General features: G+C 46.3%; 1 protein-coding gene across 4 annotated transcripts in view; it reads right to left on the reverse strand.

Annotated features, from left to right (window-relative positions):
• Positions 1-25,067, reverse strand: part of LOC126540547 (uncharacterized) — a 73,764-nt gene that overhangs the window by 13,266 nt on the left and 35,431 nt on the right. For all 4 annotated transcript variants that reach the window (XM_055076110.2, XM_055076109.2, XM_050187380.3 and 1 more), the window contains 7 exons: positions 20,675-20,810; positions 18,512-18,652; positions 12,807-12,985; positions 11,956-12,006; positions 11,299-11,362; positions 10,082-10,194; positions 1,616-1,702 (listed from right to left, as the gene is read on the reverse strand). In XM_055076110.2, coding sequence (XP_054932085.1) covers positions 1,616-1,702; positions 10,082-10,194; positions 11,299-11,362; positions 11,956-12,006; positions 12,807-12,985; positions 18,512-18,652; positions 20,675-20,810 — 771 coding nt within the window. The remainder of the gene's footprint in view (positions 1-1,615; positions 1,703-10,081; positions 10,195-11,298; positions 11,363-11,955; positions 12,007-12,806; positions 12,986-18,511; positions 18,653-20,674; positions 20,811-25,067) is intronic.

Here is a 25,067-nt window from a genome sequence, read left to right on the forward strand (position 1 = left end):
CCAATTGCTAGTTCGACTCAGTTTTCGACATCTCTGCAGAGTCTCTACATTATGTCTGCATGCCAGCTGCCATTTTTACTTGATATGCATGTTTGTGCCAACACATTGGGGTGAGTGAGCCACTTCACTCGACACTGCTACCAGCATGCCACTGCTAGAATTTCACAGTCGTTGACCTCCAGGCAAATTGTACAAGGGTTCTTCAATGATGTTTACCTCCAATAGGAATGCAACACCAGCTCAATAAGCCCCTTTTGAAGATGACGTGCTTGGCTCAAAGCCGCTCCGCTAGCTCGCTGCTATGACAATCTACCTAAGTAGATCTAGTAGTAGTAGTAGTAGTAGTAGACATAAGCCCCAAACTTATGCAAACCCCCTGACCACCACTTGAATGATAGTAATGTTACCAATGCTCATACCATTCACGGCAGGCGCACCATACCTGCCGATGCCAGTTAATCTAATTTTGCTGGACAACCAACCACTGCAACACAATTTTACTCCCTCAGATTTTGGTAAAACTGCCTTGCACTTATTCTGACAACACTCAGCAGGTGAGCTGATTTCTGCCAGTGCAGCACACATGTTCTTGTACTGAATCAGCAACTATGTCACAGGTGCCAAAGTTAGCTGGATAAATGTCTCTCTCAACATCACCACTGCAAGTGGTGCCTTCATGTCCAGTGATCAAGCTGTACACCCCAACTACTCAAGATACAACTGTTCCACGAAGCATGACCTTGTGGCTGCTTGTGACTGCTTTGGCCATGTTTTGTGCACGGCTAGTGCACGTTTGTGTTCAACCACCACTCCAGGGAATCATTCACACAATGGGAAGACTGCTACTATAAATCGTGATCGTGGCAGCTACCTTTTCACGCCACCTCCACCTATTGAATGTTCCCTGTCATTGTTCCCTACACAACACCACCAGAGCAATGGCCATGCCTACTCTCACTCCACCACAATGCCCTTGACCTTTCCTATATAGTGCCAGCCCTGGTCACCAGAGACAGTTCTAGCAACTTTCACATCTTCACGCATGCCTACTGAAACTGTTCTAGTGCTACAATGTTTATAGCTTGGATATACTAGAATAGTTTGCTTCTTTAACATTATAGCATTGTTCAACACTCACTGGAGGAGGTATGGCCCGCAGCAACCTGCGTAGCAAGATAAATTTATGGGAAAGGACAACTACTGTGACACAGGCTACCATTACAAGTTACAACATTCGACCAACTGATTTGGTCATAGCCAATGCCACGAAAGTCCTTGCCAAGCCATGATCACTTCATCGGTAGTGTCTGCAGCATCTGTAAGCTAGGCCCCATTGCTATGGCCAGCTGTTTGTCATGTTTCTTCTACTACATCGTGTCATTTACCTATTCCCCCTTCCTCAGGTTATTGTGGTCAAAAACTTTGTAAGATTGCAGAGTCTTTTTGTGCTTACATTGTTAAACTCAGACCGAGTGAGTCGACATTTTCACAGCGATGATAGGCCCATAAAAATTGGCAAAGAAACAGCATAAGATAAGGCACAAAAGTAAAAGCTTACCACAAATATTTTAGAGCTCTATTGCTTTAGTATAATGACATGGCGTAAGATACACACCAGGAAGCCCCGGTGTTCCAATCCATGGTCAGCATGCAGGTGTAAATCCACGAATGCCTTGCCTTCTATGAAGAAAGAGCCCGGGACCTGAAAAAGAAGAGCCCAGTTTCAATATGTAAATCAACTGCACATATTTTCACTTGGCTATACAGGTGCTGTCAGCAAAAATTAAATGTGAAGAATTCCAAAACTACTAAAATGTGTTGTTACATTTCAAGGTTCACTTGCGATAATGGCTTAATTCAGATTCCAGAATGTACACCTAGGATAAAAAAGGTCTTGCTGGGGGCCTAGTTGGTATATACTTGACATAATTAGTGAGCTCGACAATTCATTAAAGTTTGATTTTAGCACTCATCAATTATGTCTCATCATTAGCACTCATCACTCAGGACTACTACTCGTTCAGAAACCGGTTACAGAGTGATTACATGCCATGCTTCCTTGTTATTACACGTAACTGGCATTCTGATCAGTTATTAACTTTTCACATTTCAATTTGTGCTGATGGTACATGGGCTGTTACCATCAACCTAGGACACCCTAACTACAGCAGACTGCCATAACCAAAATATACAGTACATACATGTATGGTGAAGAGCAGTTAAATCTTGTGGTATTTGACCACTTTTCTGAACATAGACGGGTACCAGAGGTAAATATTGAGAGGAATATTATTTGCAATAGCAAAGCAGCGACTCTTGCTGTGCTCCAGGTGAATACACTTTTGTCATAGGCAATGTTGAACACGTGATCCCAACACCATCCCAATAATATAGCAACAACTGATGGTGTTGTATGCCATACAACTTCATGGTTATGACATAGGCTGCAGGAGAGATGCAAGTTTGACCACATACAGCTCTTTAAAATGCATTTAAATCTACACATGTAGGTATTTTTTGGATTCAGGTTCATTGGAATTCCACAACTGATGCTGGGCATTGCACCCGTGGCTTTGGGTTCACTAAAAATAATTAAATTCTGGGGTTTTACATGCCAAAACCACAATATGATTATGAGGCAAACCATAGTGGGGGACTTTGGATTAATTTTGACCACTTGTGGTTCGTTAATGGCACCCAATGCATGGTCCAGGAGCACATCTGCATTCCACCCGAATCGGAGTGTGGCCACCGTGGCCACCGCGTGCCGTAGCATTCCATGGGGTACACTCGATGAGCAAAGTTTTACCGCTCTAAAAAGCACTTCTCGTACTGAAACGTGCCGTAAAGCACAAAAGAAGTGTCCCCATGTTCAACGCGAGGAGCTACATTAACAAATCAAGAAGACGACTTTGGGAAAGCCGGTCTAGAAATTTGCTCGCCGCTCACCATAATCAGCCTGCATCGCAATAAAGCACTGCCCCTAGCTTTGTTGCACTTTTGGCGGTGCAAATCAACCGATAACTTGCCAAAAACATGAAAAATCCAAGTTGCCAGCAGCAAGTCAGGCTGTCAACATGGCAGGTCAACGCAAGCTGGTGTTTCTCCGGCGATTTTCTCGAGCTGGTCATGCTCGATTTCTGCCATTCGACTTTAGACAAACAGTCCAAATGCGTGGTAGGGTCACTGAATTTGTTCCTAGACATTTGTCAATGTGCGGACGCGACGGTATGCAAGCTGTTGTGCCATTACCACCAGCCCGGATTCCGAATCTACAAGATGCAGAATTTATCCTGCGAGCGCCCTTTGGACAAACCCGGGGCTGCGCCGAAAGGCACAGCGCCCTAATTCTCCCTTGACAAGTCAAGATGCTGAGCCGTCAGGCAGCGGTGTCCTGCGGAGAAGTATCGGCGAGCAACATGTCCAAACGTGCAGCCAAGTGCCAGACAGCCCGGCGCCGCACCTCCTTTTTGCCTGGAGGTCACCGCGCGCGCGAACTTTGAACCGGGTGGCCAGCGCGGTCGCTGGTTGGACCTCTCGGACGACCGTCGAGTGCTGGCTTTGTATTGGGCCGTTTGAGTGACAATGGTTTCTCGGGGATTATAAAGCTGCGACGCGGCCGCCTGAAAAACCGGATCCGCCGACCCACCGGGAGCCAGTGCCGCTCTCGACTGGAGTGAGATGTCACGCGTTTTCGCCGGACGTCGCCGTGCGGGAACAGTCGTGTTTGCTGTGAGCTCTCGGCCCCAGTGCCGATCCGATCATGTCCTGTATAATGACCTGTACATAGTGTATAAAGTCCCTTTTGTTATTCTCAACGACGCCTGACTCGGAGTCTTCGCTACCAACGCTCTGTCACGAAACGGGTGACGAGCGCTACGGGACCACCTCAAAGTCATAATAGTGGTGGCACCGGTGCAAAGTCGTAACAGTGGATGGCAGCTACGGGATTGACAGACATCGGCTACCTCGGTGCGGTGAGTGCCTGAAGTTTACCTCAAACACCAGACTTTCACTGACACAGGTTATAGTAGCAATTTAGGGAAGGATTTGGTGTTGCATTGTGTTAACCCTGTGTGTTTCAAGCCTAGTGAGAGTGTTTTGAAAACCAGGGGATGCTGAGGGGGTAAACAGGGCAGTGTGTGAAATACTTGCGGATGTCTTACTAGTAGCGTTATAGTAGCGTACGGCAGGTATATTCAAAAACGGTAAACAGCAGGAGGACAGTGTGAACGATGGAGAAGTACAAGGTCAAGGAACTTCTCCAAATTTGTGAGGAGTTGGGCATTGAGTTGGGCTCAACCAAAAGAAAGAATGCGATCCTTGAGGTCATGTGGACTGGGGACGTAACGGCTGAGGAAGCCGAAGAGGCCTGGGCGGATATCAATGAACGTCGGGAAAGGGAGGAAAGGAAAGAAAAGCAACGTCGGGAGTGGCAGGCAGAAAAGGAACGTCGGGTGTGGCAGGCAGAAAAGGAGCGTCGCGAGGAGGAAAAGGAGGAAAGGAGAGAGAGGGAACGTCGCGAGCACGAGCTTAAAATGAAAGAGTTGGAGACCCAAAATAGCTCGCCGGCGCCTAGTATCACTTCTAACGTTCCAAGAATACGCGATCAACTTCCACCCTTTGTCGTCGGAGAGGATATGGCCAAATACCTCGTGAAATTTGAGCACGTGTGCGAACGGAATAGCATTGAGCGATCCCTCTGGGCACAGAATCTGTTAGCCTTGCTTCCTGGGGAGGCATCAGACGTAATAACTTGCTTATCGAAAAAGGCGTTTGAGAGCTACAGTGATGTGAAGGAAGCGCTACTGCGGAAGTACAAATTGTCGCCCGAAGCTTTCCGGCAGAGGTTCCGGTATGCAAAAAAGGGCAAGGAGTCGAATGTTGACTTCGCGTTTGGTCTAAAAGCAGACCTGGTGGAATGGCTGAAGGGCGAAGAGGTTTACGACGACCGCGACCAAATCGTCGAATGCATCGCGTTGGAGCAGTTCTACCGTTGCATTGATGAGGATGTCCAGCTCTGGCTGCAAGATAGGCTAAAGGAGGTTAAGCTAAACAAGGCAGCAGAGTTAGCGGAAGAGTATTACACCCGCCGCAGCTTGCACAGCAAGGCAGTGCGCGTAGAAAAAGCAGATAGGAGAGATGGGTTTTCCGGGAAGCCCGAAGAACGGAAGGAAGCAAAACACGCGTCGCGAGTTTCGGGAAGACGAGTCCCTTACCAAAGAAACTGTAATGGAAGGACAGAATGCATCTCAGAATGATAACGATGGTCCCGAACAGCGAAACGATACGACGCGTTCTTTTGAAAAACGGAAACCGTTAACCTGCTACAATGGCAAAAAGCAAGGGCACATCGCTGCGAGCTGCCCAGAGAAAATTGCTTTTGCAACGATACAGGAAACTCACAAAAACATACGACTATTGGAGCCATATGTGCAGGAAATTAAGGTAAACGGTAAGAAGTGCCGTGCACTTCGGGACTCTGCAGCAACTATGGACGTTGTCCACCCGTCTTTCATCTCCTCGAGTGATTTTACGGGAGAGTGCGCTAGGATACGGCAAGTGGCCGAGGAGGAGAGTGTCTGTTTACCGATCGCAACGGTTATCATTGAAGGAGAGTTTGGGAAACTTAACACCGAAGCCGCTGTGTCTGCCGCCCTCCCGGAGCACTTTTCCTACCTCTTCTCAAATAGCTCGGAGCAGCTGCTGAAGGATCAGGGCAAATCATTCTTTGCCGACGTGGCGTACATGGCCCTCACGCGATCCAAAGCGCGCCCGCTGTCGAGGGAACTTGACTTTGCGTCGGTGAGCGAACAGCGGTGCGGCACACGGACCGATCAAGGTAACTTAGGTGGAGAGCAGGCACGGGAGAGGCAGAGCTCGGAGGCCGTCCTGGGCGAGAGTGTCCTGGAAGTGAGTGGGAGTGACACGTGCAGTGCTAGCCGCGATATGGACGCGATGCCGCAGTTAGGCGACGCGGGCTCCACACTCGCTCCGGTTGCCGCCAGCTGGCAGGAGCAGGCTGCAGTTGAAAGGGAAACTCTGATTCGCGAGCAACAGGAAGACTGTTCACTAGCCGATCTGATGAAGAGCGTCAAACGGGGAGTGAAAAAAAAGAGGGTTTCATTTTACGAGGAATGTGGCTTATTGCACCGCCGCTACACGGATAAGCAGGGTCGCAAATGTAAGCAGCTTCTGATTCCGCGAAAATATCACCGGAATGACCTCACTTGCTTCCCCAGCAGTGTGTTTTCGGTCCAAGTGATTTCAAGGGGACCATTCTATTTGTCATTATTATTGCTGATTATTAATTGTTCCTGATATTTTGGTGTGTTGTTAATTTGAAAACTGGTTGTTTGAGCCTTGTGTACCAGATCGTACACCTGCCTCTTGTTGCAGCGGGAGCAAGAAGGGGGATAGCAATTTAGTTAGGTTGATTTGGAGTATGGCCTTGTCTGGTGTTTGACGGGAGACAGAGGGCACTTGTTCGTGTTGGGTGTTGCCTTTTGCCGGCCGGTTTTGCAAGCTGCAGAACGACCAACCGGGACCAGTGGCGAGAAGCAAGGGCTTAGGAACGACCCGAGCGGAGCTAGTCGAGGTGCCTTGGCGACAACGCGGTGAGCAGAGCTCCTGTCCTGGCGAGTCGGACCTGGGCACGTGAAGTTACCTGGCGTCCCGACACTGGACGTGAACTTGGACGAGCCTGACGAACGTGCGCGCCTGGCATCCGAGCCACGTGGAGGCAGCTCGTCTTCCCGGCGCCTTATCTGAGGGCGGGGATGCTGTTGTGCCATTACCACCAGCCCGGATTCCGAATCTACAAGATGCAGAATTTATCCTGCGAGCGCCCTTTGGACAAACCCGGGGCTGCGCCGAAAGGCACAGCGCCCTAATTCTCCCTTGACAAGTCAAGATGCTCAAGAGCGTCAAGTCAAGAGAGTCAAGAGCCGTCAGGCAGCGGTGTCCTGCGGAGAAGTATCGGCGAGCAACATGTCCAAACGTGCAACCAAGTGCCAGACAGCCCGGCGCCGCACCTCCTTTTTGCCTGGAGGTCACCGCGCGCGCGAGCTTTGAACCGGGTGGCCAGCGCGGTCGCTGGTTGGACCTCTCGGACGACCGTCGAGTGCTGGCTTTGTATTGGGCCGTTTGAGTGACAATGGTTTCTCGGGGATTATAAAGCCGCGACGCGGCCGCCTGAAAAACCGGATCTGCCGACCCACCGGGAGCCAGTGCCGCTCTCGACTGGAGTGAGATGTGTCACGCATTTTCGCCGGACGTCGCCGTGCGGGAACAGTCGCGTTTGCTGTGAGCTCTCGGCCCCAGTGCCGATCCGATCATGTCCTGTATAATGACCTGTATATAGTGTATAAAGTCCCTTTTGTTATTCTCACCGACGCCTGACTCGGAGTCTTCGCTTCCAACGCTCTGTCATGAAACGGGTGACGAGCGCTACGGGACCACCTCAAAGTCGTAATAGTGGTGGCACCGGTACAAAGTCGTAACAAAGCACCAACACTTAAACCGCAGAATTAGCACAGTGTTGTTGACAACGGGGCGCCGAAAAACTCTCGTTTTGCAAACTTCACGGCTGTACACATCGTGAAAAATTGCTGAGTGGTCATGCAAAGCCCCTCCTGCAAGACCGTTCAGTTTTCACGATCGCGCTGCGTACCCACAATGAGCGGCTAATAGTTTTTTGAGCACAACAAACACAACCTCAGTTGAGCCACGGCATTTGCGGCGCTTTCTAGCATGACACTCTCGTAGTCTTCCGTGACCTCCACAACCCCCCTATAAAGTGGCCGCTTCCTTCCCCTCCTCATTTGCTCTCCAGTCAGCAAGCTGTTTGGATGCCAGTCACTCCTCTCACTCGCCTTCATGTCAACTCCTCACCTCCTCGCTGCCAGTTTCGACGTCACTGCTCCTCCAAAGCTGCCCTCTTCTGGCCTGCCCTCCCAAGCACAATCTTCCACCAATGGGTGCTCTTCCACAGTTCCTACTTCTTGGTGTTGTGGGGATGCGTGGCTCTCACGCCTCCCCTGAGATCTAGTTTTCCCGCATAGCTCGTCTCCTGCAGGGCGGCTTCGCCCGCCGCGTGGCCTGGCGCCCGCGGCGGTCGGAGTGGTTGAAGCGCAGTGCGAGAGATGGCGCTAGTGTTGCGCTGCGGCGGGGTTACTTAGGCGCGGGAAAGAAAGGCTCTTGGTCTTGAGCGGCGGACTGGCGCACGCGCCGGACGTTCCGCGTGCGCCGGACGTTCCGCGTGCGCGCGCCAATCCATGCTTCTGCGAGACAGTCTCGCGTGGCCGCCTTGGAACGTGCCACCATTCGCGTGACAACACGCGCGAACGACCAGGCGTTGGGATCCAGCATGGGGCGAACATATTCGCTCGCTATCCGGTCGCTCGGTGAGTCAGACTTCTAGATTTGTCACGCGCCCATCGGCATGTTTTGTGGATAGCAACTCGGCTAGCAGGCATTGATCTATGAAAGGTGCAATAAATGCCCTTGTGACTGTTTGCACTACTGTGTTGTCGTTCCTTTGTCCCCAAGAGTATGGAGGAGAACCCCATATCTCCCACAGTGTCCACAACCCAGATCGCCTTTCTTCCACTACAAGTGATGCCGATGCCAAGCCCACCATTGCAACCATCGCCATCACCAGCACACACTGATGAGGTAATCGAGATGTCCTGACAACATTTTGAAGCTTCTGCATCGCCCACCGCGTTCAGTCACTTTGGCACCAACGGCGCGTGCATTTGGATCTGTGCTGCATGCCACATGACTGTGTGTTATTCCGAGTGCTTCGTTAGCATGCCGCATGTGTACTTTTGTGGTGTACAGTGATAAATGGCTTTGTCAGTCTCCAGGCGAAAGTGTCTGACTTTGGAATAGAAAGTTCTGCTGATAAAAGAAGTGGGAAAAGGCGGTGACGATAAGCGGACTTGCAGCAATGTTTACAAGGCCATTCATAAAAATGCTGGCCAAGAGGTAGAACGCAACTTCGAGAAATTCGCATTGGCTGATGCAGCTGCTCCCGTGGTCGCCCCAGCAACGGATGCGGAGATAATTGACACTGTCGGTGGCCCTGACAAGGACGAAGAGCCGGCGGACGAAGAGCCATGTGAAGTGCCAACTATGGTGCAGGCACGGGAGTACCTATGCTTGCTGCAAAATAAGGTTTAATGCACAGGTGGCGACCACTGCCTCGTGCAATGCTTGGTCAAATTAGAGCAGGGGTTGCTTGCGCCCAGTAAGAACTTGAAACGGCCAAAACTCACTGCCTTTTTTGCACCTGAATAAAGTTTTGCTTCACTGAATAAGATTGTATTCTGACTTCTTCGCAGTTGTGGCGCAATTAAAGCTCAACTGCTTTAGCTTTTCTCGAATGGTCGCTTATATCGAGTTACTGCTTATAACGAATTTTTCGCCATCCTGCTGACTTCGTTGTAACGAGGCATTACTGTACTCTAAAAAGAACCAGCCAGCTTAGCTACTGCTTAGCTACTGCTTAGCTACTGCTTCCCATTGTGTGCATGACTTTACAAGTAATGTATAAATGCACCATGCTGGCGTGTTAACATTATAGTATTTGACTATCTTTGCTGCTGTCAGCAATTCTAGTGTTACATTGTCAGTTATGTTCCCTTGAAATAATTGCTGTATTTAATTATATGAACAATTGAATGTTCAGCACCAAAGGGGCCAGTTTCATTGCACGAAACTTAACACAAACGACAAGCCACGCACAAGTGCACATGAATTTTAAAATTCATGTCTACAAAAGAAAAGTCATTCTCTGCCAGTTCGGGAGACATCGCTATACCTGAACTGCAGCTCCCTATGCGCCATGCTCAGTCACATAGTGCAAATACACCAAGCTCGCAAATAGCACAAGTTTCTGCAAATAAAACTTCCCAATAATCATTTCCAAACTGATAGCATGGCATGTCGATTCCTTAGTCCCCAGTCCTTTTTGTTTGAGCTATAGCACTCAAAATTTGGCTCTTCGATTTTGGACTACTCAGTCATTTTTCACGAGTTGTTTTACAAAGAGTGAAACAGATGCATGCCAGCACACCTTGGACAATGCAAAGACGCTCTGGTGACAGTTTGACGTGCTCAGAACGAAAGAACCAAGGCTCTGGAAGGATGAGGTACGCACAGCATTGGGACCACCTGGACTGGAAATTCCTGTAGGGAGGACAACAGTGGCCGCAAGAGAAAAACGGTAAGCACCGTTCACGTTTGTGAGCAGATGTGCCAAAAAAGGCATTACAATGTTGATGCTACAAGAACCACTTCAAAAGAATTCTATCAGGCAAACATGTTTATTTTGTTGCACAACTGTTGTGAGTAGCAATTGTAAAATTCTATCTTGCATATGGCACTTTTGCAGCAGTGGGAAAAATTAAATTATGGGGTTTTACGTGCCAAAACCACTTTCTGATTATGAGACATGCCGTAGTGGTGGACTCCAGAAATTTTGACCACCTGGGGTTCTTTAACATGCACCTAAATCTAAGTACACGGGTGTTTTCGCATTTCACCCCCATCAAAATGTGGCCGCCACGGCCAGGATTCGATCCCGCGACCTCGTGCTCAGCTACCCAACACCATAGCCACTGAGCAACCACGGCGGGTGTAGTGGGAAAACTAAGCAAAACATACAAGTCACAGTGAAAGAAAATTACAAGTTGTATATGCTAGAATGAGAACCAAAAAACAAACAGAACCTAACTTGGCTTCAAGAAGCTCGCAACTACAATTTACAGCTGAGTGACAAGCAGATGAGGTTCAGTGTGTACAGTTTTACTTCCAAAAAATTCTCCCTCAGACATTTAGCAGAACGTCAAACAACTGGTTGGTTATCGGACCATCAATTTTCTGCAACCAAACAGTTAAAGCGCTGTCAACACACACCACTTAAGACAAATGTAGTATATATATATATATATATATATATATATATATATATATATATATATATATATGCTGTCAAATGTGATTATACTGAGTGATTCCAGCAAAACTCAATTCACAATGGAAGCAGTGGTTTACACAACAGAATTTGCAAAGGCTCTTTTATATGTAAACCATGTTTTTTAGAAAGGCCCCATCCATCACATGCACACACAAGAATTGCCTTGCTGACTATAATTTGACATGCCATCTTGCGGATATGAGGGGCTACTTTTCGAAGCCAACGCTGTCCATAATCGCTGCAACACGGAAGATACAAAAACAAATGAGAAAGGAGTGACACTCTTTGCACACAAGGTGAAGCAAAAGTCTTACCTGGAGTCATAAATATGCTGTCAGTCTTTTTGCCCCGAGACGACAGCTTCATCCTAATTGTTTCCTAGAAATTCAAAGGTGCACAGGAATTAGTTTAGAACTAAGAGTATTTGCCAGACAAGCCATTTAGCTATATTCATATTTTACACACAAGATGCAAATGCTCAGAAAGATTAACACATGTGGCAAGTATGTATGCCATTCAGAACAAAACAGAAAACTGCAACTAAAATAGAGGGCCTTAAAATACAGCTGATTCAAAACCACCCTAAATGTAGAACCAAAAACATATCTGGACATAATAAGATGAACAGTTCCTGCATTTGCCACAGAAAAAAAAAATGGACGAGTTTTCTCCTTCTGTGCGAAATACTATATCAAAGGCATGTACCGTTAGCTCATGCCAGGTCATTGATTCACTATAGTATGTATCCCATAGTCCTGCACAAACTTTTGACATAAATTTGCTGTTAAGGAGAGAGCCTGGACTTGACCGAGCTAGACAGTCTCCCAGATAATGGGGTTAAATTGTGCTACTAATGACTAATATGTACCATAACTAAATGTTCACAATCACCCAAAGCTACCATGTGAACATTGACAGTTGTAGCACCAAGAGCAAGCTTATAGATTTGAGGGAAGATGTTGCAAACTCACCTTTTTTATGTGGTACTTCTTGTCATGAGGTACAACAGGAGAGACAGTTTTCTGGAAAATTAAAGGATTTTTGATAGCATTTCAACCTTGCTCCGCTAATTGCTAATGTGTTTTAGAGAAATTGACTATTGCTAGCATGAGGGTTTTCGACATTTATGGGCTTAAGTACTACACCAATCAGTTTTTAAATTTATTTTAGCTACCTGAGTATCTTGTGCTTAATAAGAACACTTCAGGCATCCTTAAGGACTGTAATGTATAGCAGAGGCAGCATCACACATACGGTAATATCTATTTTAACCTGCACACAATTCTTTACAGCTCTTTCTACAAGCAAAGCTTTGCTTTGCCCGAAGTGATCGACACAAGTGATTAACAACAAAACACTTGTACAGTTTCTTCAAGATGAAGGCCTGCATGCATTTAACCATAAAGTGCCATGTGGCAAAATGTGCAGAAAAATTATTTTATGCTGTTGATGCAATTGCAGAGTGAAGTAAGCCGATTCAGAAATCTAAATAAACTCTGAAGCTTTGTCACAGAGTTGAATTTTAAGCAAGAAATCATGAAATCATGACTTTCGCCAAGTCAACACATCACACAAACTTCGGAAATTTCGTCAACAGCCATGGACAGATATTGAAGCAAGTTTAACAGATAATTCCTACATATTACATACGGAAATGTACTCCCTAGAATTGCCATTGTACTGCAGTGTGCTAAAATCTTATATACTACTACAGGCTTTTAAATTGCAACTGCTAGCAGTTTTACAAATTTGCGATCGCACTCCTAATTCTTCTTAGAGTTGCTATACAAGAGCCCCGGGAAAACGGAAAACTTGTACGTACGAGTCCATACAAGTCGATCTGCACTTGGAAGTCCTCATCCACGTTGGTATATTCAATCACGTTGTCAAACTCCAGACAGCTCTGCTGACTGCTCAGCAAGGCGTCACTCGAGATGAGCTGAGATGCATTTACCTTTCCACGGCATTGAACCATGCAGAGGAAGTGGTACAGAAAGCCACCTGCACAACCATTTCGAACACACTGATGAATGCACTGCAGCAGACTTGCACACAAGCAAGCCAATGTTTGCTAGTAAACCAATCTATTCAGTAAATAACCTTAGCAGCTTTACAAAGAGGGGGAAAAAATCCTCAAGGAGCACTGTTAGACATTCTGTAATCTGGAATTTGGTTGATTAATGAACGGCAAAACGATATAGCAGAATACAAATTGTCAATTACAACAGCAAAGCATGGTAAAAGGTTTTTCAAACACTTATTACATTCGATTACCATACTGCCTAGTTAAAGGCCAACTGCAACATAATTTTGGACCACAATAAAAAGCCTAGTTTAAAGGGCCCCTCCCCAGGTCTGGCCATATTGAGCTGATGAGCGCAAAGCATACATTGTGCGATAACGATCGCGTCTGCAAAGTATTATATCGCTACGCGCCGCGGAAAGATATGAAATTTCAAACCGAACACCGTTTTTCCTTCTTCTCGTGGCCGCCGTCCTCCAAGCGGGACGGTGACGTTATCATACCCCTGTGCTACGTAGTCGTGTCTGCAGTGTGACGTCACTCGTGGCGACACATGACTTTTAGAAATATTCAGGAAGACATCTGTTATCCGTGCGATCTGTAGCTTGAATTGACAAACTGAAGTTTAGAGAAATAAAACACAAACGGAAAGTCTGTGTGTTTTATGTTTTACTTTGCACCGAAGCAAGAGAAATGTACTTCCGCTTTGTCTGCTTGTTCCCACGATCGTGCGGTCACATGCGCAGGTACCAAAACTGTGCCATTTTCTACCATGTTCCAGCATGTGATCATGCTGTGCGATCCACTTGTTCTGCCTCAGTATCCGTGTAGCACTGAATTATACCGCTAGTCATGTTTCCTTGTGCACAGCGCGAAAAATCGTGCGCTCTGCGAAATGAGACAATTGCATCAGCTTGCGCGCAACACCGTCAGGGGAAGTGCGCAGTGCCGAAAAAAAAGCGAGGAGAAAAAAAATGAAGGTGGGGCGTGTGATGTATGCGTCCATGATCCTTGAGGTCTGGTATGGGAGAATGCAGGGAAGGAATTTCACTTGCGAAGGCTAGACGGGGCGAGTGGAGAGAGCATCTTGCTTGGCAGTGGAGCCTGCCTGCTGAAATCATGGGTTCGCGGCACTTAAATATTTCTATCTCTGCTATTAATGAGCAGATTTGAAAAATTCTTGCGGCAGAACGCTCCCTAGAGGACACGTAACAACTTCCAGCATATAAACAAAATTTGCTATAGGGCCTGGTAAGGGGCCCTTTAAGATGATATAGATATAGATGAGTGTGAAACCCTATAGGTTTGACATTTTAAATGTGAGCAGGACATCACAGGAAGATTCGAATAATAGCCGTTTTTGATACCGAAATTAGAAAAAACACCGCCAATTATCACTCGTTGGAATGGACGCATCCTTGACAGGACCTTGGCATCCTTGACAGAACCTCCCGATATCTATATCTGTGATATAGATGTAAGGAGTCTCTGTCAAATCCTATAGGTTTGGCGTTTCATATGTGAGCAGGAGCGTCACAGGAAGCTAGGAATAATAGCCGTTTTTAATACCGAAATTAGAAAAAACACCGCCATTATCACTCATTGGAAGCGACGCATCCTTGACAGGACCTTCACAATCTCAGAGGTAACCCTGCTGCGCAGCAAATAGAAACTGCAACAAGCCCCTTTTGCCATGTTTCTAATCGGCCTTTGTGGTTCTCCAGGTGTGGCTATGAGAGTCAGCCCAACAGGCCTGCACCCATGGCGCCCCGAAAAATCTTTGATGCGGCTTGCTGGAACTTGCATCATACCAACACCACCAGGTATACAAATTGTGTGCTTAGATGCTGCTTAAAGGCTGCAAAAATCCTATACACTTACCAGCTCTGCAGCTTTGCCAAGATTGGTTCAGTGGTGTACATATATACTATGCATTTATATAACAAATTTGGCCAAAGTGAAATTTCGTTGCAGTTGGCCTTTACCTGTAAAACTGCCACAATATATGAACGCTTTGCTGCAGTTGCATATTTGCTAAAATTAAATTATGGGGTTTTACGTGCCAAAACCACTTTCTGATTATGAGGCACGCCGTAGTGGAGGACTCCGGAAATTTTGACCACCTGGGGTTTTTTAACGTGCACCTAAATCTAAGTACACAGGTGTTTTCGCATTTCGCCCCCATCGAAATGCGGCCGCCGTGGCCGGGATTCGATCCCGTGATCTCGTGCTCAGCAGCCCAACACCATAGCCACTGAGCAACCACGGCAGGTTGCATATTTGCTATTCCATGCGCGTTGAAATTAATGAACATGGTGTTGAAATCAATACGCACTGTTACACAATCTTCAAAAGTAGATGTGCTCATAATACTTTAGCACACGAGTGCTACAACCATACATCAGTACATCATGATTCCTAATACCCAAATTCTACTAGGCTACTCACCAATGCACTTGTATTAGAAGAACTGTGTCCTATTCACATCTTGTGCACAGTGTGTGCAGCATTCTAAGCTTGTTGCCCTGTGAGATACGTCAACCATGACTTCCCCTCAAAATCAAGCATTCATTTTCGAATACGGAGTTATCATACTAATGCAAATCCAATAATGCATTAAAAGCTAGTCTTCAGTGACCTTTGAAGGCAAGCTCATTGACTCAACATTAAAATCCCATGGCAGCACTGGAACACATCCTGAAGCAATCATGTAAAGGTTAACAAAAGTGTGTTCCAATGATCCAGAGAAGAAGCGATGTGATAAACATGCAATTGGCAATACGTAATGTATGTGCATAAGGGTTCATGAATCCCCTCGCTGTTTTCTGTCATGACAATACAGAGAATATTGTTGGTGGTGTCACTACCACACTGACATGTAATAAACATGAAATTTAAAGCTCCACTACAAGCGCCTCAGGAAGGGGAGTGCACAATCCAATGAATTCCATTTGGCATACAAAAAAGCTGAATAGCACTAATTGGAAGCCAAATGGGGCCACCAATTAGAACAAAATTAGGATCTGCAGTGCAGCACCAGCAGCAGTACCACCCGCACGTGTTTGCAACTCTCCCATGTATGAATCCGATGTCCAAGAACACCGTAGTGGACAAAGCTGCGAGACAGCTCAACCATGGCCTCAAAGAACTTCAAGGTCAGGACTCAACAGCTGCCCTTGGTAGCAGGTCAAGTGCATGTCTGCCAGCCTGTGAACTTCAGTATTTGTAAATATCCCCCAGACACATCAGAAAGGGATGGGGGAGATAGCATGCACTGTTAAAGGGCCTCTCACCAGGTCTGACAATTTTGAGCTGACAGGCGCAACGCATTCACTGCATGCTAATGATTGCATCTGCTAAGTATTACGTCCCTACACGCCGCAGAGAGGGCCTAAATTGCGAACCGAACGTCGTTTGCCCTTCTTGCAGGCACCACACCCCCAGCCAGAGAGTCTACATCAATCGCACAAGTGTGCCCATATACATGGCAGTGCTGCGACATCGCTCATAGTGGTATGTGAGTGAGAATTATTTAAGGCAGCAGTAGTCATTTGATTGATCTGTTGCTTCAATAGACAAATTAAGCTTTAGAGAAGTAATAAAACTTAAAACTAAACGTGTCTTTATTTTAATTCGTACCATAGCAAGCAAGATGTACTTTTGTTACTTCTGCTTCTTCCTATGTCAAGCAGTCGTCGCACGTGCAGAAGGCAAAACTGTCATGCTCTATTGTGTTTCAGCACGCGATCCCACTCTGTGATCCGCTTGCATCTGCCTCAGTGTTCATGTAACACTGGCTTATACTGCTAGTTAGGTGTTCTCATGCACAGCATGCAAAATCGTGCACTGCGCGAAATGAGGCAAACACAACAGTTCACGCGGGAAGCCATCAGTGGAAGTACGCCATGCAGCAATAAAGCAAGGAAAAAAATAAAGAAGGCAGGGCCCGTGATGTATGTGTCTCGCAATCCTCTAGCTCCGGTATGGGAGAACACAGGGAAAGAATTTCACTTGAGGAGGCAAGACAGAGGCAAGTGGAGAGAGTGTTATGTTGGTGGTGACACTCGCCCCCTAAAATCATGGGTTCATGGCACGGAAATATTTCTATCTCGGTTATTAATTAACCAATTAGAAAAATTTTTGCGGTAAAACACTCCTTAGATAGCACGTAACAACTTCCAGTGTATAACCGAAATTTGCTATGTGGCATGGCGAGGGGCCCTTTAAGGTTTGCCCTGAGAACACACAGTTTTGGGGATATATAGTATGCACTTTAATAAGCACTGACAAGCAACACAGCATTTTTAGATGACAGTGCCTTTTTCAGTGAAATTTCTGTTGCAAATATTGCCTGAACTCTTCTGAATGAATTTGCTTGACACAGGTGCCCCTCTAATGTCCTTTTGCAATCGGAAGGTTTTCAAGGGTATGGTTAGACCAGCAGGCAAAACTTTAGCAAAGAGAACTTATTTTTCATAAGACTTGACTACTACACATTTATAAAACCATAGAATGAATTTGAATTTGTAAACTTTGCAGTAAATTGGGGGGAGTTAGCAGGTATGCAAGTGTGACTGACCATATTGTGCCGTATGTTGCTGTTCCTCTAATGTACATCACTGAGCAACAGGTCTCCTGCTAGATGAGCACAGCTCAGTGTAACAATGAGCTGACTACTACAACTATCACTGTGTTGATGCAACTCGAAGTAAAAAAAAACGCTGCTGTGTTCCTATGATTTTGACACACAACAGCCAAAAAATATTTCAGCAGCCTCATCACAAGGCTGCTTGAAGCCTGACTATGAACGATTTGATTTAGTCATGATCTAGTGTCTGCTCTGAAATGTGAAGCGAGGCATGTATAAATAATAAACTTTGTCTGCGGCATAACATACAGTGGCCAATGACAATGCTCGCCGATATTGTCATTTGGGTGTTTCTTCTATTTGGGGAAACAAAAATAAATCCGATTTCAACAAATCTAGTTCAGCTACTCAATACTAATGCTAAAAAATTTAATTATGGCGTTTTACATGCCAAATCCACCATCTGATTATGAGGCATGCTGCAGCGGGGGACTGCGGAAACTTAAACCACTTAAGGTTCTTTAATGTGCACCTAAATCTAAGTACACGGGTGAAATGCGACCACCATGGCCAGGATTCAATCCCGCGACCTCATACTTAGCAGCCCAACACCATAGCCACTAAGCAATCACGGCGAGTGATACGAATGCCAATTCAGTGCTCGCCCACAACGTGAACAATCTCAGATTGCCCAGCCTCTGCACAAGAGCTGGGCAGGCTTGGGATGTTGTCATGCTCCAACAAACTCCACTGAAGGAACACCTTAGAAAATAGGTGACAGAGCGGATCGTGACAGTGCTCGTTCAAGTGCTCCCTCCTCAGTTCTTTCCTCGTGCATTTCATACCAACTCGCTCAGAAAAAGAGCCCAGTGCCAATGAAATGTTTTGAGAGAGAATGGCATGAATGAACACTAACTAGAAGACTTTAGGGCATCCTTGTTGATGGGAAACCGAATCTTCTTGATCACCACGGACCCCCTGGGAAGCTCGCTTGCCGGGTTGTCGCCTCCAACCTTGAGCCGCTGGATTTCGTTGATGTAGGCCAGTCGCTTCTGGGCTTTATAAATAGGTGCAAACAAAGGGGCCATTCACAGAACTTTGGAAAAAAATTTTAATCATTGACTCTTAGGTTCGTCAGCTACATCAGAGCCAGGTCGACTCTGTGTTACTTTCGGCGACCCAGTATTTTTAATGCATGATCCGAATCTTAATGTACCAATCAGGTTTTGGTGAAGTGAAAAGAGTCTGCTTCATGTCTAAAGTCGCACTGCCCTCGGCATTATGTTTTAGCTGATCGCACAAAAGGTAATCTAAACAATTATTTGTTGCACTCTTGAGAAATTGACGCCCTGCAGCATACTTGGCCAAGATCTATCCAATAAACATACGTAAACATGACAAATGTTTCCTTAAACGGTAAATATTAGGGGTGTGCGAATACTCAAATATCACCGAAACAGTGAACATTCGAATACTTCGATTCACGAGTACAATATCTAATAGTCTATTTTTCTAATATTCAATTTATAGAATATTTGGCATATTTGGTGCAGAGATCCGCGCAGTACCACATGTAATATGCGCCGTGGAGCCCCTCGTGCTCGATGCCATGCGAGTGCTTCATTTGTTTTTTCTGTTTTTCATTGTAAAAGGAGTGCCAAATGCACCGCTGACAGCTCACCCCAGCTGACCCAATCGTGGACTCTGGTCCTTAATGCAAGCACTTTTGCCTAATGCGCCTCTCTGACGTCAGCCCACTCCGGGGACCACACACACAACACCCAAACACTGCAATCTGCAGGATGGAGCTGAGTCAGCTGGGGCCGACTCTATCAGTAGAAGGTTTGTACAGGTTGACAGAACCAATTGACGCGATAATGCAACACGGACAGATAGAACAGCACCAAAAGCAGGGCATATTTCGTAATGTGCAAAAGCATGTGCGAAGATCGTGTGGGATATGCAGCGATAAAATTAAAGCCATTTCAACAGCCATCAATCTAACCTGTACGCGTGATCTCAGGAACAATAACTTATGAGCCACCCGTACAAACATAGCAGCAAGCAATCTGCGACAGCTTGCAGCCCGTTACAACAGCTATTAGGCCTAGTCAGCACTGCTTCGTCGGGCATCAGCGACTAAAGTTACGGTCTCCTACCATATCGACGAGGATTTATTCACAGTAGCTGTGCAACACTTGGAAAAGCCGACAAGCTGCCTCGCAAACGAAAGTGAGTGTACAAGATGGCAACAAAGTTGTTCATGAACAACCACCGTCTTTGCAACACACCTTATGGCGGCTTTTCGTTCCCAACGCCGTTCATAAACGCACATTAGTTTTGAAGCTTCGAGCAACCTATTGCAAGACTAGCTTTGGATTACACGGCTGGCACAAAAGTGTCATGTGACTAGTGTGCTGACTGCTTGACTCCCACCCTAGCCTGGCTGCATACATTTGTGCGGATGGACAGGTATGGAGGGGGGGGGGGGGGGGGATCGTTGTGTGAACCTGCCGTGACCCTTCAGTTTTAAGAATCTGACAGCTGGCAAATCACACCAACCTTGACAATGAAAAGGCACCTGCTCTTTATGATCGGTGCCAACCGCGGTTGACCCACACAGCACCACGCGACAATGGCTACATGCGGCGCGGAGCACTGATCGAGTCACGTGATGCCCGGTCCACGCTTTCGTTTGTCACTCAGATTTGATTTTATTCGAAATCTATATTCGCACACCCCTAGTATATGTGTCTCACTAGATTGATACATTATTGCCCCAAAAGTCTCTCAGTCCAAGTTCTGCACAGAATGGTGGCTTAGCAACGTCTGAATACGGAGTATTTCACGGAGATAATAGATTGTCTAAGAAATGGATCAAGATATGTCGTCCACACATCAGCACAAGATTTCTGTGCTGTGCCAGCTTTCTTGGAAATAATGTGCAGCTATGTGCTACTGACCTCAGAGATTCTGCAGTCCAATTTAACTTGGCATAATGTTTCCCTTTAGTGTTGCTTAAAACAGCTGATATGTTTATACGACTAGCAATATGTGAATAGCTGGTGTCCACACATACTTGCAATGAGCAGCAGTTTCTCTCCTTCAACCTGCTCAGAAGAGCCAAGGAACTCTGCCGACGCTTGGCAGAGGTTCAATGCCTGGGTGGCCTGGCTTATGACTGTTTGCTGGGCCAGAATACAATCCTGTAAGGCCTGCAATCACATTAGAGGTAAACGATACCGGCATAAGAATAAAGCACATATCTTCCACACTGTTTATGCACATGGCAAGCAGTAAGAAAGCTTGCATGTGTCATATGCAAATGTAAACCCGCAAGAAAGAAGCATTAGAGCAATTACGTATACCCAGGGCAAGAAAAGCTAGAAATGTGCTAACAGTACGAACCATTGACCCTGTTATTCATACTGGCTTTCATTATTATTTCATTTGGCACAACAATAATTTTGAATGTTGATAACACAATATGTATCAGTTTACAGGATATGGTGCTATTCGATTGGGTGCACTAAAGATACTGCATAATAGAGCTTGAACTCTGGCTCCAGTACAGAGTTGTGTGTCTGTCTTCCACACACCACTCACCCTGTCATTCACTGAGTGCTGTTATGTGGCAAAGTTCAGCAGAGAAGCAAACAGAACAGCTGCACTGCTGAGAGTACAAACACTTGAATTACTGTTCGTCATATTCCCTCATGCTACAATGGTCTTGCGATATAGTTCACAATATTTCAGGTGCTGTGCTGTGCAAAACTAGAGCTGCTTGATCATTGCATTATCTATTGGGGACACAAATACAAACGTTCCTTCTAAAATACCTTTCTCCAGTGCAATTTAGCACAGAAATGGCCATCACAAGCTCACTTACTCTATTTACATACAAGTATTTTACATACAATTGTAATCATAGGTTAAAAGATTATCGTTTGAAAGAAAAATCTGAGATACATTGAGTTGCTTATTACAGTAAGAATCTGTGGACAATTCCACATAGTGTGGGAATCAGTTGCAGACCAGCTGTAAGTAAAGACTACAAGCCAGTTAAGCACATTTTCACTTGAAAACACCTCATTTAACATAAACTTGTTGTGGTTGACCATGCATATGCGAAGCATGACCACGAAGGAATGACCAAAATGGAATAACTGTTTGACCACAACAGCATGGCAACACTTGAATCGCAACACCAAAATGGTCTTGCTATAGATGTCTTCCAGTGTAATACAGCACAGACAAAATGACAACATGATGACAATGCAATGACAATGGCATGATGACAGAGTGAGGACGAAGGAATCACAACAATGGAATGACGACGATGGGAACATCACACCGACATGACATCAACTACATGACGACAACAAAATATGACAATGGGATGACAACGATGGTATGATTACGATGGCGTAATGATGCTGATGCTGGAATGCCACTGATATGACAGCGACGGTATGACAAAGGGAATGATAGAGCTGGAATGTTGATGGCATGATAACAATGGTATAGACTTTGGAATGACAATGATGGCATGCAAATAGCAGCATAACATTGGAATCACTACAACGTAATGATTATATCGGAATGACCATGACACCGACATGGCCGAACAGATGACCGAATGATGACAAGGTCATGCTGATGGTATGACTATAATGGCATGATTATACAACAGCGTGACGAATGGAATGACAAAGCTGGAACACAGAAAGTGGCATGACGACAATGGGGTGACAAAGTGGAACGATTTTTGAGACACAACGAAGATATCATGATGATGATGCAATGGCGACAATTGGCATGACGACACGGACTGATGACGGCAGTGTGACAAAGGGAATGACAGAGCTAAAATTCAGATGATGGCATGAAAACAATAGGATGATAAAGCTGGAATGCAGACCATGGAATGATGATGCAAGGACGACGTTGTGATGACAAAGGCAAGATCACAATGGAACAACCATGATGACATGGTGACTTTGCGGCGACATCGCAATAACGATGGGCATGATGATGGACTGACGACGATATAATGCAGTGAAGCAACAGAGTGAAAATGGCAGAAAGATGATGACATGACAGCGTGTTTGTGTTTGAACTCATGTCCATGCTTAATTGCATCACCTGTCACCACAGGCCACCTCGAGTCGCACTTATATGCAGTGTTTCTTCGCAAATGTCCGGTACTGGCCAATCAGACAACAATGGTACAATGTTGACATTACTTTCATTGGGACCTACACATTCAGCAGCCGGAAAATCAAAGTAAACGGCAAAGAATGTTTCTCTCTAAAAGCTTGAGTTTGATGGGACTGTGTCCAAGGAAATGAGAAGAAAAGTACACAGTGAAATAAAGAAAAATTCTGGGGCTTTACGTACCAAAACCATAATACAATTATGAGGTACACCATAGTGGAGGACTTCGGATTAATTTTGACCACCTAGGACTTGAAGTAGAGCACTGCATGGGCAGTTTTTTCAGGCCCGGGCCTATGCAGCAGCCCGCCTGAGCTCAACTAGGTTGTTTCAAACCTGACCGGTAGCCAGCCCAGGCCTGAAAAATTTGGGCCCAGCCTGGCCCGGCCCGGTTCAGCCTGTTAGCCCTTGAGCGTAAGCGAAGCATGGTCCAATTCTCGGTAATTGTGAAGATACTGTTACGGGGAGTATTTAATCGACAGTAAACAGCTAGCACTTGGCTAGTCAAGACTGCACAGGGCACACAGGTTTTAGCAGGTCTTTTTCAGTCCAACAGGAGAGACTGACCCAGCCCCACTACAACATCCTTGTCCTCGCCACTGTTCGTGACATTATCCCTGGCCGGTGAAGCACCATCCCAGTGCTGGTTGTGGTCAAAATGGGTTAGCACAGTTGTAACACTTGAGGCAGGAAACATGTACAATATCACTTCGTTGTGTGACCATCGATGAAGTGCATGCCATGGGAGTTATCTCATAGGTGACAGGGTCAACTGGCAGAGCACGTGGTAGGGCCCGATGTACCACGACATTAACTTTTCACAGAGCCGACACAACGAGATGGGAGCCAGAGAAGAACAAGAGAGCCCGGTGGAAAAGCAGTATCCCGGTGTCGACGATCGTAAAGGGACTTTTGTGCAGTCTGTGATGATGAGAGCCGAGCGCAGCTACTGTGCGCGCGACTAGCGCACGCGTGATGGCATCTTGCGCATAGGAAGTCGTGGACATGGATGCCGGATCAGAAGGGAGCGAGGTGTCAAAGGGTAATAAGGGATGGTGGCCAAAGAGAAGATAGAAGGGTGAGTAGCCGGCAGTGTCATGACACAATGAGTTGTATGCAAATGCGACGAATGGAAGGGCAACGTCCCAATCGTGGTGATCATAAGAAACGTACATGGAAAGCATATCAGTCAGTGTACGGTTGAGACAATCGGTGAGGTCATTGGTTTTAGGGTGACACGAGGTGGTAAAGTTGTGATGAGTAATACATGATCGAAGTAGATCATCAACCACACGAGATAAGAAGTAGTGACCGCGATCTGTGAGTAGGTGACGTGGAGCACCATGTTCGAGGATGGCATCGTACAGTTGGAAGTCGGCTACGTCCATGGCGTTACACCCGTGCTGATCATCAGCACGCGCTGGCCCCAGCACCAAAGCTCTACTTGGTTCGTGAGCCTCCTCCCGATTTCAAAGGCAATGACTCTTTCCAAGGAATTCACTGGGCCAAATACAAGCACTTTCGGCTACACTACAACCCACCAATCTTCTTCCTTGGATGTTCCTGCAAGTTTTCTGTTCAGGAGCACCTCACTCATCACTGATTCAGAGGTTATGCCACTAGGTGCAAATTTCACTCTCGCAGGCACAGTGACACCACAAGTACAACCTTGGCAATGCCTTCAGTGACCACCGCAACCCTGATGCTATTGGCATTCAAGATTTCACCGCAAGCAGCAGCAGGAGAGCTTTCCAATGTTCTGTGCTCACACCTTCTGCGGACATGTGGCCTGCTGAAGTTTTGCAGGAGCAGCTTTGCTATCTGGCTTCTTCAGCTAGAGAATCACTTCTACGTCAACAAGGTGAGCGACCAACACTTGCACTATCACCACACAAGTCGCAAGCTGCCAGACGGTCTTCTTTCGGAGCTTCAACTTCTGCAGGCCCAGGCATTTATGAGAACTTGCAGCAGGTCGTGATTTCATGCTACGACATCACTGTGGCTGCGCCTCACTCATAACCTACACTGCTGATGCTACCTGGTACATCTCTCTCGGAGTGCAGAACCCAACACTACCAGCGACTGCCACTGCTATTACCAACGACACTACCGATGCCACTTCCGCTGTTGCGTGCCGTTCGACAACACCATCTTCAATATTATTCCCCTTAACGACCTGAACTCTCGACATGCCCCAAAAATGAGCCAATATGCCTGAATTCTGCTTGCTGAGTCACAACGCACAAGGCACACTT

This window comes from Dermacentor andersoni, chromosome 2 (genome assembly GCF_023375885.2).
Source record: "Dermacentor andersoni chromosome 2, qqDerAnde1_hic_scaffold, whole genome shotgun sequence".
Taxonomy (NCBI): Eukaryota; Metazoa; Arthropoda; class Arachnida; order Ixodida; family Ixodidae; genus Dermacentor; species Dermacentor andersoni.